This window comes from Haliotis rubra, unplaced genomic scaffold (genome assembly GCF_003918875.1).
Source record: "Haliotis rubra isolate DU_JTF1 unplaced genomic scaffold, ASM391887v1 Scf341, whole genome shotgun sequence".
Lineage (NCBI taxonomy): Eukaryota > Metazoa > Mollusca > Gastropoda > Lepetellida > Haliotidae > Haliotis > Haliotis rubra.
Genome location: NW_025767015.1, coordinates 660,594 through 677,724, shown reverse-complemented (window position 1 = coordinate 677,724; position 17,131 = coordinate 660,594). Strand labels below are relative to the sequence as shown.

At 40.1% G+C, this 17,131-nt stretch overlaps 1 protein-coding gene across 1 annotated transcript in view; it reads left to right on the top strand.

Annotated features, from left to right (window-relative positions):
• Positions 1-17,131, top strand: part of LOC124284672 (ras-specific guanine nucleotide-releasing factor 1-like) — a 1,084,942-nt gene that overhangs the window by 446,910 nt on the left and 620,901 nt on the right. Inside the window, exons 9-10 of the mRNA XM_046720776.1 lie at positions 7,427-7,644; positions 7,744-7,826. Coding sequence (XP_046576732.1) covers positions 7,427-7,644; positions 7,744-7,826 — 301 coding nt within the window. The remainder of the gene's footprint in view (positions 1-7,426; positions 7,645-7,743; positions 7,827-17,131) is intronic.

Sequence of the window (17,131 nt, the reverse complement as noted above, 5' to 3'; positions counted from 1 at the left end):
TGCTGATCCAACTACCAACTTGGCATGATCTACTCAGTCAACCGGAGTCGTTTCAATGTCACGAGAATCTTCAACAGCTTCAACTACATGTGTGGAAGTTCTCCGCAACTTGCTCGAATAACAAGGCTTCACTTCAGGAACCACACTGGCTATCACTCAGTCTAGACCCTCAACAGCATCATTGTATAATGCCAAGTGGAACCGGTTCATCGAGTGGAGAAGACAGCAACAGCTCCTAGACTCTCCTGTTACTATTCCTCTGATTGCTTATTTCTTGCTTCACCTCAGGAAGGTCAGAAAGCTCATACATGGCACCATTGAAGGCTACAGATTATGTAGTAGGATCTAACAACTCACTCCATAAACTTCCAGATTAAGGATCTATCTACTCCAGCAATTTTTCCAAAGTGGGAGCTATGTCTCATTCTCAAATCCTTGCAAAGAGCGCCTAATGAATCACTACAGAATGCATCACTAAAATATCTCTCCTTCAAGACGTCTTTTTCTTCTAGTGTTTGCTACCACCTCAAGAGTGTCAGAACGCCATGTGTTCTCATCCCCATATGGCTGAAATATTGCCGATGTGACGATAAATATTAACTCACTCACTCAGAACTCCATGCTCTGAACTTTCAATCGATAGTATTCTCAGATAAAGAGATCTCGTGTAGAGCTTGTAGCAAAAATCAGTCATCTGCTAGGGACCACTTAGGCCAGAGAGTGTACAAGATCCCTGCTCTCCCAGCAATGACTTCCAGATCAGACAAATCAAGACTCCTTCGTCCAATCCGTGCCTTACGTTGGTATCATCAGCTCGCACACACAGCTTCAGATGGACCAACAACAATGATTGCCTACCAGGACTGTGATCAGGTGTTAGTGAACACCAAGTTTTCTCCCAACAAAAACAGAGTGCTTGCTTCATCACTGGCTTCTTGGAGATCAGTTTCCTTAGAACAGGCTGTGTCGGCTTGTCAAATATGATGTGTCATTGAGATTGACATCCCATGACCAAGGAAAAAAACAAAGCGCCTTTGAGCAGCTGAGCTGAGCTGGATATTGGCACTATACAAATATCATATAATAATAGTGTTATTCAGTGGATTGGTATACCGACTAATGTTGGTTCACACTGGTTACGTAACCCGAATGGAGAATATGACATCAGGAATCGGAAGTGATGTCATCCTAAGGTTTTGTTGTAATCACGCTGTAGAAGCATCAGGAACCGGAAGTGATGTCACATGACTGGAATCCCGTTATCACATCTTACTATTATCCCTCATGGTTAGATCCTTCCCTTGGTGATGGGTTAATCAACTAATTTTAGTAATAGGGAATGATCCATTAGTCAGCATGCTTGTTTTCCCTTTATTTGGAAATTTTTCATATCCTATACAGACAACTGTTATGGTATGTCATAGTTCATGTTTTAAGAGGGGAAGAATTTCCCTTAATTCTAATGGATTTGGTTAGGCATGCCCTGAATTTCTTCTTCTGCTCTTACCCTCCATCCTTATGTGGGATTCAGGCAACCATAATTCAGAGGGAATGTTTACGTAATTATTAGTAAACTTACCTCTGGATTATGGGGTGTAGTTCCCTCCCTTTAAGTTAAGGGGAGATAATTCTGCAGTAGGTAAGGGCATACCGCAGAGGTAAGTTTACTAATGATTACTAACAATATACTGGTATGTACTTGTTCCTAAGTGTGCATTTCTCATAAATGTTTCATCTTTGACATGGTTAAACATCTCCTAAAGGATGACAGTGTGTAACAGCTCACGCCAAGAAAATACGACTCTCTGTGGGGTGTGAATCCATTTATTCGAGAGGAAGAAAATACCCTGTAACATTTCATTATAAATATAAATCACATTGCATTGTATCACAGTGGTATCACAGATTCATTATCACATATGAGAAAAGGGAGGCAACTGAAAAACATGTAACGCACGATCACATTTGAACAATAAAGAAATGCATTGATAATGAACAGTTTTCCCTTTGAATTATTTCACTTCAGTAACGATACTGGATTTGTAATAGGAATTCAATAAAGTATGTATGTTCTCTATATGAGAATGAAAGGTACATGTTTAACATGTCGTATTCAAAATTAGCTCACCCGTCTATAAGACAAAGCAACTCCGTTATCTCCCTGCCCGGCGGCAACGTGATGAAAACCTTAGTAACACAAAATGGTCAATTGTACATAAACAACACGCATCCACAACTAGCACATGCCATGCACATCTCACTCCCAGCAGCCATTATCACAGCGCGCACAGTTTAAACACTAGATAACTTGGAAAGTATTTGAGAGAATTAAATAATAGAATACAACATTAGGTGTGAATATTTTACAGCCTGAACCAGTGTAGCTAAGCATAACATTTACATTTTTAAAATGCTAATATTAAAGAATGTTTTAATAGACGTTTTTAGCCTAGAACAACAAGTTAAATACTTTATAACCTGACAACTTTATAAAGAATTTGTACAACCAAACATGAACTAACCTAGTGACAACTCTAACTTGGCCTCACATGTTCGGCATTCAGAACGCAATGACGACCACCATACACCACGAGGTATCATCTGATTGAAACAGATGATCCAACCAGCCAATTAAAATCCTCAATATTATCACAAAGATTCCCACCAACATGAAATGCACGTGATATGCATGTTCATCAACCTAGCCTAACCAGACAACAGGCAAAGAGAATATCATGAATACTATTACTCACAAAACTGTACGAGACAAAAAAAGGAAATGGGTTTTTTTTCATAACTTTTTATTGAAAACAAACAATATATAAGTACGTGAAAATGTCACTGCTACAAGTGATCACATGTTGCAAAGCATTTTGCATGAAATTTGATGTCACGCATCGCACGTGGCACATGCACTTTGTGCACAATGAACTTGCTTTTTGCATGCTTTTTGACACCTTAAGTTCACACACAATGGTTGATTATTCTCTAGTCTCTGAATGTTGTGTGGAAAACTTTAATGTCAACCTAAACTGAGCATACGTCATACCAGGGCATAAAGAAAATCAGTGTCTCTACACCGTGGGTATGCTGGAGACTGGAATTACCCAAAATGAAGTGGCCAGACATTTTGGTGTCCATCAGAACATAATGGGACCACAAGAGATTTGCCTCAGACCAGCTGTCCACACATGATGACATGTCATGTCAGCAAGACAACCATCGGCTGACCCATCTAAGGATTCCAGACTGACAGTTTGACTGCCAGTAGACAGCATCTATGGTACAGGAGACAAGATTGGGATGGTGTTTTGTTCAATGACAGATGATATTTCATCTGGACAGGTCAGATGGCAGGGCAAAGGTGTACAGAGAGTGATGTGAATGGCATGCTGACGCATGCGTTGTTCAATGTCAACAGTTTGGTGGCAGAAGCGTTATAGTATGGGGTAGCATATGGGGTGCTTGTTGGAGCCCTAATGCAATAAAGCATAGCTCTTATTCTGTACATATTTGTGGCATGGCATTGTGGTTATCTAATCATTTGAAATGAATGACTTTGTTGTCATATACTAAAGGAAAACAGTAACTGTGTATAACATAAAATTGCATAAAATAGAAGTTATTTGAAAAGTTATTAAAACAACCCTAAATAAACAAGTAGCAAAGCACTTTGCTTGGAATTTGATAGATAATGCCCATCCACATGTCACTCATGACAGATTTCCTGAGACAGCAGAACATTCACGTACACCCCTGGCCAGCTGTTTCTCTGGACCTGCCCCCAATCGAGCATGCTAGGGATGAAATGGAGCGACGTTTACGTCAAGCCCAAAATCAGCCATTTACGTTAGCTGAAGTGGGACAAGTGTTGGTTCAGACATGGAACAACATTCCCTGAGCATTCTGTAAGCATAGTGTCATCTATATGTCGTCAAGCCTGCATCAACGCCAATGGTGGACACTCACGATACTTAATTTGTGGACTGCCTTTTGACACCACATCTCTTCAAGGACGTGTCACGCTGCCTTGTGTCAAATCATACAGATTTCGATATTATTATTGGATATTTATATGGCGCACATATCCACACACTAGTGCATGCATGCTCAAGGCGCTGGTAGTTTTTCCCTCGATCATTGGATGTCAATCTCAACGGCACATCTTATTATCGATCTCAACTCCCTGGGGATCATACAAACTCTTGCAGCCACTAGGCGCACCGAGTTATTGCGGCTTTCTCATCCGTACGAGGTACCCATTCACAGCTGGGTGGACTGGGACACATAGTCACAGTATTTTGTCCAAGTTTACTGCACGTTGCTATACCCGCAACTAGGTGTTTGCACGTATTCATGTGGCCACCATCTGGTCATATACCAACGGATTCGTGGGTTCTTTTAAGTGCACAGGGTTGTGTACTGTACACTAGGGGTTGTGACAACACTGAAAGAGTCTGCACACAAAGTTGACTCCAAGGTTTTTACACCCGGTCACAGGTGGGCTCGATCCCGGCACCTCATGCTCGCTGGATCACCAGCCTGGCGCTTTAGCCAGCTCGCCCACCGCACCCCCACAACTTATCTTGTCAACAGTTACAGTGATTAAGAAAAACACCAGAAATCATGTTAGTATCTTTTTGCATTAAAACAATGCATAACATCAAATAATGCACAGTTACTTTATTCCTGTAGTAATTACATACATAGATGGAAAATTTCTATTTCCTTTTAAGGAGCATGTGTGAGTCAGTTGTTGCATGTGTGAAAACTTAATCTGTTAAGACTGAGACATTCAATACCATATCATGTGTGTGACAGAGCTGTGGACTGAATCCAATACTTTTCATTTTAATTTATGAATGAACTTGTTGATGCTATTTTTGAGAAATGTAGTTAGGGGGTATTTGTAACTTGAGAAATTAATTATTCACTTTAACTTCATTTGCAGATACCATAGTTGTATTTTCTTTCACAATGAGTGGTCTACAAAAACTAATGAACACTCAGCTGCAGTTTTTGACACCCGGGGGCTAAACAAAGTCTATATAGTTGTATTTAGAAATGGTGGTATAGTTGCTCAAAAAGTAAAAGTGGTTTTATGTTAATGAACATAGAGAGTTGTCCAAGCCATTTTTTTATGGATTAAACTTCTTTTTTATTTCCCTCACATCATTTCGGGACCTTACAGATCCCTTCATCAGTTCTGATGAAGGGATGAAGGTATCTGTAATGGTCCCAAAACGTTGTGAGGGAAATAAAAAAGAAGTTTAATCCATAAAAAATATCTTGGACATCTATATACAACTTCTAAATGCCTCTAAAAGACATCATATGAGAGTTGTTTCCTATTATCAATATTAAGGTTTAATTTTTCTTGTGATTCAATTGGTCAATTCTGCTCGGCACAATGAGTTCTTTTCAAATTTTATTATTGAATTGGAAGAAAACAAGTATGTGTGAGTTTCAGCAACCTCTTTACGTTTTGAAAAAAAAGATCTCACCAAATCTTGTTTATGGTACATAATTTTTGGGTTCTAAGTGGGTTTTTTTACAAAACAAAAAGGTTTGTGTCATATTTTAAAAGATTTCTTACTCTTGCTAAGTTTGCTTCAATAAAAATACATCTATTTTAGGGAGACTAGGTGCTATACTATATTTATTCAAACCCAGATGAAAGTAAACTGGCTGCTGAGAGCTACTGGTTGTAATGATAACTCATGATGGTGCTGGCAAACATACATTGTGTTTTTTCCTATGTTTTCATTTGTTTCTACCTTTAAACAAAGACTTGCTGATATATTTGTTCAAGGTTGGTCAGAAAGTATAAGATATTCTCATTTTTTTCATGCTCCCTTTTAAATATTAAACATTAGATAATAAATCCCTCCTATCAGAGATTATTGATTTTAGAAACTCTTTACATTGTTATAATATACAAGATATCGGGATAAACAAAAAATGTAGACTATTCAAATTTCTACATATTTTACATAATGCAAATCTTGGTCTCTTAAACATGAGTTTCATGTCCTGTTTATCTGTGATGCCTTTGCCTCTCAAAGTAAGAAATATTCTAACACATTCAGATGATACATGTGATAATCATCAAGTAATGTACAGTTTATTTAATTTAAATGATGTAAGTAGTAATAAGTCAGTAGTAATCTTTATCAAACAAGCTTTTCATGAGATTAATTTATCAAATGTTTTGTCAGCCACCTGATTGCAACTATAATTGTCCATCCTATTGTACTCAGGAAAACATAACAAAAAATACTGAATAATTCCAAAGACTAAAACCTACATAAGTGTACATATACATTCAGTTCATTGTTGGTTAGTATTCAGTTTATATCTGATCATTAATAGTATATTTTATCCATTCAAAGAAAACATGAATTAGTTAATAGACCCACTAGAAGATAACCTGGGCAAAGGTTGAAGTTGTGCCACTTAGAGAAATGTGCCCGCCTGTCTATCCATCTTTCCAAGTTTTTATGTGGACAGGTTTTCAGAACCTGCTTCAAAAATGACATTTTAAATACATCCAGTAATGAACACTATCTGTGGATGCTAGCCACAGAGAAGAATGACCAGTTAACTGATATTGCAAGACTTGTATTCTATGGATCAGCTCAAATTGTTTCAAGAGAATGTTATTGTAAAACTGTCACCAATGATATTGTAAAGCATGTGTTTATGTCATGTATGATCAATATGAATGACCAGAGACCATATGACCAAAATGAACTCATTAACGCGATATGTGATATTCTGGATGTAGATACTTTTGTTAAGAACTGGGATCAGAACGATGATGTTATTCCTGCATTCTTACTTGGTGGGTGTCCAATAGAATGTACCATGGAACTAGAAAGAGATGTGTGGGCAAAAGTAGTAATTAATGTAAGCCATTTTATGAGGAAATGGCGATACTTGCTAAAACACTTGCGATACTTGCTAATAAAGTTGTTTAACAAACTATCATTAAAATATTGACACAGTTCACTATTTGTTACCAGGGAGGAGTGCAGAGAAAGGGACAGCCAGGTGTTCGAGAACGGATGGAGATGGCACAGCACAGGTTAATGAATAAATAACTTTGTCTGTGAACGTGCTTCTCGAACACCTGGCTGTCCCTTTCTCTGCACCCCTCCCTCGTAACAAACAGTGAACTGTGTCAATATTTTAATGATAGTTTGTTAAACAACATTATTATTTTTAGGACAAAAAAGTCTGCAAAAACCTCACAGAGTGGGTATGATGTTTTGATTATGATCAGCGTTTCATTGAGTATGTTATGTTTATTTGTTTTCGAGTTAGATTGCAATTCATCGGTCCGCTTTTGAGCCAAACGGACTATACAGTGCAATGCTTTTATGCTTGATTAGAAGTGAGTATATATGAAGTTGGTTTTTTTTAGCTTCTTCCTTGGATTCCAATCTCAGCCTTGGCAGTCAGTCGTCTGTCTCAAATTTGCTGCCAGCACCTCCAAGTGGCTGGGAACAAAGCAAGGCTGTGGATTACAATGGTTTAGACTTCCGTCTCATTGTGGACTCCAAAAGTGGCCCTCCAACCACTTTATCGCTAGTGGCCTCTACGTTGCATGAGAAGTCTGCATGGTGCAGTGATATCAGTCAGGTAGGTGCCACATCTAAAACAACTTTAAATGTTACTTTTTCTCATTGGTTGAAAAGTAAACTGAAGTTTGCATGTGTGTAACATGTTTTTTTATTTCAGTGCATCGAGAACTTACTGTATAGTGACCTCTTGAACAGCTCCATGAGTGAATCGTCTTCAGTTACTATGCCACAGTCTGTTCGGTAAGCACTTCCATCCTCTCTTGTATGTTCAGGTCAGTGAATTGTTATGTTTATCATGTATGAAGAAGATACAAGTGGAATTGATATAAAAGCAATTTTGGGGTTATATGTCAATCTTTGATTTCATGTTTACACTAATTTTCCAGGGGACAAAAGTTAGGTCAGTTTACTGTGAATCAGATATTAGTAGTATATATTTAAAACCCAAAAGCACTGGCAACCAGTGCTCATGAGATATGCATGATACTATATTTGCAGACATGGATGCAGTACATCAGAGGTCAAGAAGGCTAATCACACAAGCACTTTTGATGCCATGATGCAGTTGGTAGTTTGACCCTTGAGTGAGGGTTGACAATGAGTGTCAGCCAAATGAAGTTTACTCTGACCTCAACATTGACTCATGCAGAAAGGAGTGTGTGTCATGAAAGACTGCTAATGGTGTTGTAATAAAGTTAAGAAGCTATCAACTCTTTCTAAACATGTTAGGAAGGAAATATAGGGAAAGTGGTTCAATGTTGCACTTGAACAGTCAGCCAAAGTGGCCATTTTGAAAAGCAGCAGAGTAACCTGTCTAAACTCCTTCAGGTGGATGGGGGATGTGGACTTGTAGGACTAGGTGGGACTTCATCCCCTAGAGACTGAAAGTGCTAAGTGACTGAGCAATCATTTGGTTCTGTGCAACATCATAGCAAGAGTCAATTCCATCATGAAACCTCAACTGGATGTAAAACTTAAACAAAAAGAAATATAAACTCAAAACATTTATGGCATCTCTTGCATGTTTTCGGTCACACTGTGTTATATATGAATATGTGTCACATATGTATATAAGGAGGTTCCATAGAGTAAGAGGAAACAGGAGCAGAACTCAGCTCATGTTCATCATGAACCAGGGCCTTTGTGCAGCCACAGGTCTTGTAAAAGTATTTCACCAGCTCTTCAATTCTGGTGGATCATCTTGCATTATTCTTTTGATGTGTGCTGAGCCTTTCAAACTAATTCAGCAGATCAAGCATCCCTCAGAAGAGACAGAAGTCATCACTTCATTGTTGGTGTTGTGGGTGGCCAGTCGAAGACTCTGCATGTATACTCTTCAAGTATGAGCTGAATAGATTTAATCAACCAATGTCACGAATATGATTTTCAAGAGTACACTTATATTATTGTGTTATTTTGAGTTCACAGTACACTCTAACATAGTTTGATGTCATAGTGCAATCTAACATATTACATGACATCACAGTAAGACACATAATGTTGTGTAGGGCATGTATAACTGATATTTGGATATAGTCAACGAATGTTGTGTGGGGCATGTATAACTGATATTTGGATATAGTCAACGAATGTTGTGTGGGGCATGTATAACTGATATTTGGATATAGTCAACGAATGTTGTGTGGGGCATGTATAACTGATATTTGGATATAGTCAACGAATGGTGTGGGGCATGTATAACTGATATTTGGATATAGTTAACGAATGTTGTGTGGGGCATGTATAACTGATATTTGGATATAGTCAACGAATGTTGTGTGGGGCATGTATAACTGATATTTGGATATAGTCAACGAATGTTCTGTATCCACGTGTTTTCACAAAATGTGTAAGGAAAGGAATTTATTTTTGCTATAGAGTCTTCTAATAGCATTTCTTACTAACTCTTTCTGAAAACAGTCAAGTTTGTCAACTTTCAAAAGTGGAGATATTTATACAACCCCCTTAGACAACTGCACATGCAGTGCGTTTAACAAATCTACCCAGGGCATATTCAAGGCAACCCCTACTTTTGCCTTTAAAACATGTCGTAAACTTTGAAAACAATGGACTTGATGTCAAAGGTGAATTTCATTGTCTCGTACCATGTCAATCTGACATCACAATTGCAGTACTACTGTTACTTTACCCTCGTAAAACTTCATACGGAAAATCAAAACAAAATGATGATGAGACAAACGTTATGAAACTTTTTCCAGAGTTGGTCTGATGTGTTTATTACATTCTGTGTTTAAATGAATGTTCGATCATGAACCGATGTGGAGTTAGATCATGATTCATCGGTACCATTTTGACCCAAACAGAATATAGCTCCCTTGATGTTTTTCAGGACATCCTTTTTTTGCCCTTTTCCTTTTTCACTTTCTTTGCAACCAAGCAAAGATGTTTAAAAGTCAAAGGTATAGATTCAGAAAATAATTCCTGATTAAATTATAATCATTAAATTTAGAATGGTACTTCTGGTATGGATCTTGTCACTTCCACAGTGTTTTACACAGACTTTGAAAAATGGGAATTATAACGTAAACATTCCCTCTGGATTATGGTAGCCTTATTCCTGTGGATACACAGATACATACAGAAAATCAAAAGAAATTTTAACACTAAGTCATAGCTATTCCTAGTGGTATACCTAATCTACCCCTGAGTTATCTCCCTTGATCCCGACGTCACTGTATTGTTCTCCTAGAACCCTTCATAATTTTTCTGTATGGTCCACACGCATGACGTGCAGAGAATCGAGTGAAATTTGTATTTCAATCAAGTCTTCAATTCTTCATTATATAGGTCAGTTACAATTGCATTCCATTTAAATATTCAATCGCATTGCTGATTTCTTTTATATTAGCAATATTTTCATGTATTTAGGTCTTTGAAGGTTTCCCCTCCTTTTTGATTGACGAGAATGGCGCAGAGCAAATGCCTCCAATGTCAGAAATTCATGGCGGCTGTGGATCCCCACTCTCTTTGTGCTTCCTGTTATAAAAGCTTACCTTGTTCAATTTTGGATCGGTCCTTATTGTGTCAGTAAATGTCTGAGGAAGATTGGATGTTGATGGACAAATCTCATTCCTTGGTTAGGAAGCGTAAACATTCATCGTCTTCGGAATGTTCTAAGTCAAAGAAAGTTCAGGGATCTCCGCCTTTGTCTATTAAATCGGAACCTAAGTCTCGTTCTAGGTCAAAATCTAAACCCTCTCCCCAGTTGGATATATCTGCGTTCTCGGAACTTTTGGCGGGATTTAAGTCCGATATTCAGGCGGCCATGGACAAGTCCATGCGTGATATGGAGATCAGGAATGACACAAAATTTAATCGTCTGTCTAAACATCTGGAGGAACCTGTTTTATCCGGCAAGACGGCAGATACCCGCAGTGACTTGGTAGTCGATGGCAAGAGCCGGGGGCCAAAGTCACTTCCTACAGAAACCAGGGGTACTATGACCGTGAAAGCCGGTAACCATGCCCTGACATACGTAGGAGGCCGGTCCCCTCAGGGGGAGAAGCCTAGGGCTTCAAGCGACGGGGATGGAGTTGGCCAAGCCGGCTCCGGATCCGGGGTGACCGTGGCTCAGGCTACACACTCCGGAACCTTTGTCCCCGCGGCACCCATCCATGGCTGCTCCCTGTCGCATACAGCCTGCTACCTTCTCCCACGGGGAGACTGGGCTGCAAGCGTTTCACGGGTCTGACTCGGTCCAGACGGCACGTGATTCCCGCCCCGGCTTAAGCCAGGCCACTGGGTCGGCTGCTATGGATAATGGTGTATCAACCCAGCAGTCTGATTTGCACGGGCCTAGCGGTTCAGAGGACACGGCTACAGACCCGCAAGGTTATTTTGACACAGACAATCCACCCTTAATCCCATTAGTGTCTGATGTAATGGATCAAGAGGCTTCGTCGGTTTATCCTTTTTCACAGCCAGAGTTTTCCATGCGAGAGGGGTAGTTGACGGTACAACCTATGGACATTTCAACAGAGGATTTTAAGCCGGGCTGGACATTTAAGGAAAAGCTGGAACTTTTGCACGGACTTTATCCTAATACTCTCTTCCACCTCCGTCGGACGAGCAGGAGATAGAGATTCCCATAGAACTCAGATTATCAGTATGTCTACCCCTGGAATGGATGCCCAGGCTGTCGTAACCACATTCATCATCACTTAAGAAAGTGTTGGAGAATTACAACTTAGGCCTCTCCAAGGCTACAAACTTGAGTCCTTTACCTAGGGTTTTTCATAAACCTATTTATTCCATCCATGATCGAGTTATCCCGGCCAATCAACCAAATTGGACAAGGACTTTAAACAGTTACAGGATGCTAGAGGCTTTCGGGACTATGTACCTGTCTGTACTTACAAGGATTGTAGGGAATTGGATACGGCAGCCCCTTTGGCGATTGATACCCTGTCTTATTCAAACTGTTTTCCCCGGGGAGTTCATGCCTTGCTTCCACCTGTGTTTCAAGATTATACGGGAGTTAAGAAAGACACTTTGATTTCCATTGACTGCTCAGGAGGTGGCCTTAGCGCATTCGTTTCTGGATGCAGTGTATCAGTCCTTAGCCGATGCAATGGCTACTCGGGTGAATATTTTGGGTCGACTTACAGCTATTGAGCGGATACAGCGGCTAGATTCAGTGAGGAATTTACCGGATGTTTCTAAGGACTTCCTGTTTCAACCTCTTGGAATCTGAGAGCACCTTTAATGGACAATGTCAACAGGCTATTGAGGCTAGAGATGCTTTAACAACGAGGAACTTGAATCAACATTTGGCGTCAGCTCTATTATTCAAAAATAGAGGAAGGTCTGACACTAGATCTAGAAGGGGATCCAGTGTTACGTCTCGTTCTACTCCACCTTCATCACGGCGTAGTCAGAATTTTCAAAGGTCTGCATTTGAACGTGCCTCGGATTTTGAACGCGTTCAACAAGTGTGTCTTTTTACTAGAGGCTCATCCTCATCTAGGGGTAGAGGTAGGGAAGGTAGATCTTTTCGTGGATCAAGATCAACTTCCAAGAAATACTGACTCAAGTCTCACTGTTTAGCACTTTCTTCCTTACGAATCGGAACGTCCCTCGACACGATACTGAATTTGGACTTTGTATGTCCTGTGACACAATCTCCAGTAGGAGGCATGTTGGCCCAATACTCGGACAATTGGAAACTAATAATGTCAGACGAGTGGGTACTGTCAGTTATGAGCAGGGGGTTTATTCTTCCCTGGGACAAGTGGCCTCCAGTGACTTGCTTTCCAGAGGGTCGTCTGTTCTTCAAGGCCAACGGTTAGCGGGAGCAAACTTAGCAATAAATCAGTTACTGGAGAAATGGGCAATCATAGAACTTCCTCCAGGGGATCAGACATGCGGGTTTTATTCACCGGTATTCCTAGTCCCCAAGAAAGATTTGGATGAAATGCGCATGATAATAGACTTGAAAGTGTTGAACAAGCTATTTTTGAGGAAACCGCCAAAATTCAGGATGGAATCAATTGCAAACCTACCCACATTGATTCGTCAGGATTGCAAGTTTATAAGCATAGATCTAAAGGATGCGTATCTCCATATCACTGTTTATCTGAAATCCCAGAAATACCTCAGATTTGCTGTGAACGGTCGCAGGTTTCAGTTCAAGGTGCTTCCATTCGGAATATCACTAGCACCGTGGCTTTTCACGAAAGTAATCTCCCCGATTTTAGCTTTTCTTCATCAACTAAGGATTGCAATACACATTTATTTTGACGATTTCTTGGCAAAGCATGTGGTGACAGCGGTTCTCATGAGGCAAACCAACTTTATCATCCACGTGTTTACGCATCTGGGTCTAATAGTTCATCCTACCAAGTCAGAACTGGTTCCTTCCATGAGGATCAAGTTTCTGGGGGCAATCTTAGATTCAAGAGTATGCCGCATTTACACTCCTCAGGAACGTTGGTTGGGAATATCAACCAAGATAGCCAACATGTTACAGAAGCCAGTTGCGTCAGTCCATTCCTGGATGTCCCTACTAGGATCTCTCACTTCAATCCAGGATTATACTGTAAGAGGAAGGCTAAGGTTGAGAATTCACAGATCTGGCTCAACCAGTTTCGGATGGAGGACTTGGAATATCTCATAGCTTTTCCAGACAGAGTCCGGAGGGAGATAACATGGTCGACTGTCAACGTGAATGTCTTTTGGGGAGTCTCATTACGCCCACGATTGCCGGATCTAACACTTTATGCGGATGCTTCGAACACGGGTTGGGGAGCACACATGGACATCTGGCAGACTCAAGGTGTGTGGAATCCGTCAGAGATAAATCTGCATATAAACTGTCGGGAGATGTTAGCACTGTTAAAAGCGATCCGTTGCTAGGGAAATCTCTTATGCGGGAAGTCTCATGTTGGTGTCGGACAATTCTACCATAGTGGCTTACATCAACAAACAAGGAGGTACCAAATCTCAACAGCTTCTCGGGATCACTCAGGATCTTTATCAAACAGTGGACGCTATAAGATGCTTAATCAGGGTGCACCACATTCCAGGTCGGAAGAATATCTTAGCGGATTCATTACCCCGACAGGACAGAGTGATCTCAACCGAATGGACTCTCAAGAAAGAGGTATTCGATTTGATAGGACAGACGTGGGAAATTCCAAGCATAGATCTGTTTGCGACTTCCAGGAACTTTTGGATCCCAACTTTTGTGAGCCCAGTACCGGACCCATTAGTATGGGCAGTCGATGCCCTATCTAACTCATGGGAGGGGATGATAGCCTATGTGTTTCCTCCATTCAAGCTAATTCCAGAGGTTCTGCTAAAAATTCAACAACACGACTGTCTAGTTTATCTAGTGGCACCAGCGTGGCCTGCCAGACCTTGGTTTCCCACTCTACTAAAACTATTGATGGACAAACCTCTACGTCTCCCATTATGGCACAACCTAATCAGTCAGCCCAAGTCCAACAGGTTTCACAAGAATGTCAGTCAACTTGCGTTACACGTATGGAAGCTATCTCAAGTTCACTCAAGAAACAGGGGTTTACTGTTGGAGCTACCAGAGCTATTGCAGAATCCGTTAGACCTTCCACAGCTGCCTTGTACGACGCTAAGTGGTCATACATTGCCACTGGATTCATCCAGTGGAGATGAGAGTGTGGAATCTTGGATGTGCCTGTCACCATTCCAATGATAGCGGATTTTATCTTGTTCCTAAGGGAACAGAAGCATTTGAAGCATAATACTATTGAGGGATATCGCTCGGCTATTGCTTCAGTCATGGATGTTCAAGGTTTATCTGTAGGCTCGGACATAATGCTTCGCAAAATGATTAGGTCATTTCAGATTAAGGATATATCGTCTCCAATGATATTTCCTAAGTGGGACTTAACTTTGGTGCTTCAATCTCTTCAGAAATCTCCTTATGAACCTATGCAGGATGCTTCTCTAAAGTATCTGGCATTTAAAGATGGCATTTCTCTTGGCATTTGCGACTTTAAATCCATCACTTTTTCGGAAGGATACAAACATATAACTTTTAGAACTGTGCCGGGAATTCATTGCCCAAAATCAGACTTCCGCTTGTCGCCCGTTGGGACATAGGATATACCGTATACCTCAGCTTCCTACCTCTACCTCTAGATCAGATAGGACTACACTTTTGTGCCCCATATGTGCCTTGCGCTGGTATATTCAGAGTACTTCAAAATTTAGACGTAATCGTCGCAGACTGTTTATTTCACATAAGACAAATATAGATTCTGAGATATCTAAGAATACCATATCTTCCTGGCTCAGAAAGACTATATCTTTTGCTTATAGGGATCAGAATCAAGACTTAATTGATTCTCGCCCCATGAAATTACAGCCCTAGCTTCATCTTTAGCGGTTTGGTCGTCAGTCCCGTTAGAACAAGTTGTGTCTAGTTGTCAATGGAAATCTGCTAATACCTTTATCCATTTTTACCTCAGGGACGTTGCTCCCTCTTTTTGAAGGCCTCCATTCATTAGGGCCTTTAGTAGCGGCTCAGCACCTCGCCTCCGCCTGACTGCCCCTTTTGGGTGTGTGTGTGTGTTGACCTGGCATCTACATCTACAGGATGGATGACGTAGTGAGAGATGGAGCCAGGGACTACCTGAGGGACGACTCGGGTGGGTGATGGATACTGGTCAAGAGACAGCATGCAACAAGACAAGTTGGCATGGTAAGAGTCTTTACTTTCAAGTGTATCACCTAACCGAGCACAATATGGACAGAGATTCTAACTTCTGAGCTATGGTTGATGGCTTCAGGTTAGATTATGATTTACTAGCTCAAGGTGATTATCTTAAGGTTTGGGATATGTACACTTACCTAATGACATTTTTAACCGGAAGTGACGTCATAGGAACCGGAAGGGACGTCATAGAACCGGAAATGACATCATAACCGGATGTGACGTCATATAGTGGAATCTAGAGTATATTTAGTATAACAACTTAGGGATTGATTCAAGGATCCGGGAAGTCCTTTCATTAGACCGGAAGTGACATCATAGTTACTGGAAGTGACGTCATGAATTATAAGGATTATTAGGTTTGATGACATATTTCGGTTTTCGGATAGAATCATGATACATTTATAGGAATCTATCGTAATCCGGATTTATGTCGTCAGGGATTAAATAATCCCCATTAGTTACGGATTAGGATTATCATATCTATTATATCAACCATATCTGTAGGAAGTTAGAAGACTCACCATCTCTGGAAATGTATTCCCTCACTGCTACTGACCAATCTAGAGATAAGTTATTTCTCTCTGTCTAAGTCATAGTTATTCTTAGGAGGTTGAGTCATCATCTCTTAGCTAGTGGTATAGAGGGTAGTATCTTCCAAGGATAACCCTCCTTCCTTACTTGGGATTCAGGCTACCATAATCCAGAGGGAATGTTTATGTTATAATTAGGAACAATTACATGTATCGTTAGTAATTGTTAGTAAACTTACCTCTGGATTATGGGGAGTTGTTCACACCCTGTGTCCTCCCAACGATTTATCCTTAAAAAATGTCATAGATGTGTTCTTTTTTTAGAAATATTATGATGGTTCTAGGAGAACAATACAGTGACGTCAAGATCAAGGGTGATAACTCAGGGGTAGATTAGGTATACCACTAGGAATAGCTATGACTTAGTGTTAACATTTCTTTTGATTTTCTGTATGTATCTGTGTATCCACAGGAATAAGGCTACCATAATCCAGAGGTAAGTTTACTAACAATTACTAACAATACATGTAATTGTTCCTAATCATGGTGACTGACAGTATTTATTTTTGGGAGTCATATTTAATATTTGGGAGTCATGAAAAATTTAGCATGTTTCTTTGTGTGAATGAAAAAGCAAGAGTTTTGCAAAGATTTTGTTGTTTTGTGTTGTATTGTCATTTATATGATTAGTTAATAAATCGTAAGTTTTAAAACTTATCCTATCTCACAGTATGCACTTCTCTCTCTTACTTCGACCATGGAGTAGAAACGTGCTGTAAGCAAAGTTGGATAAAGTT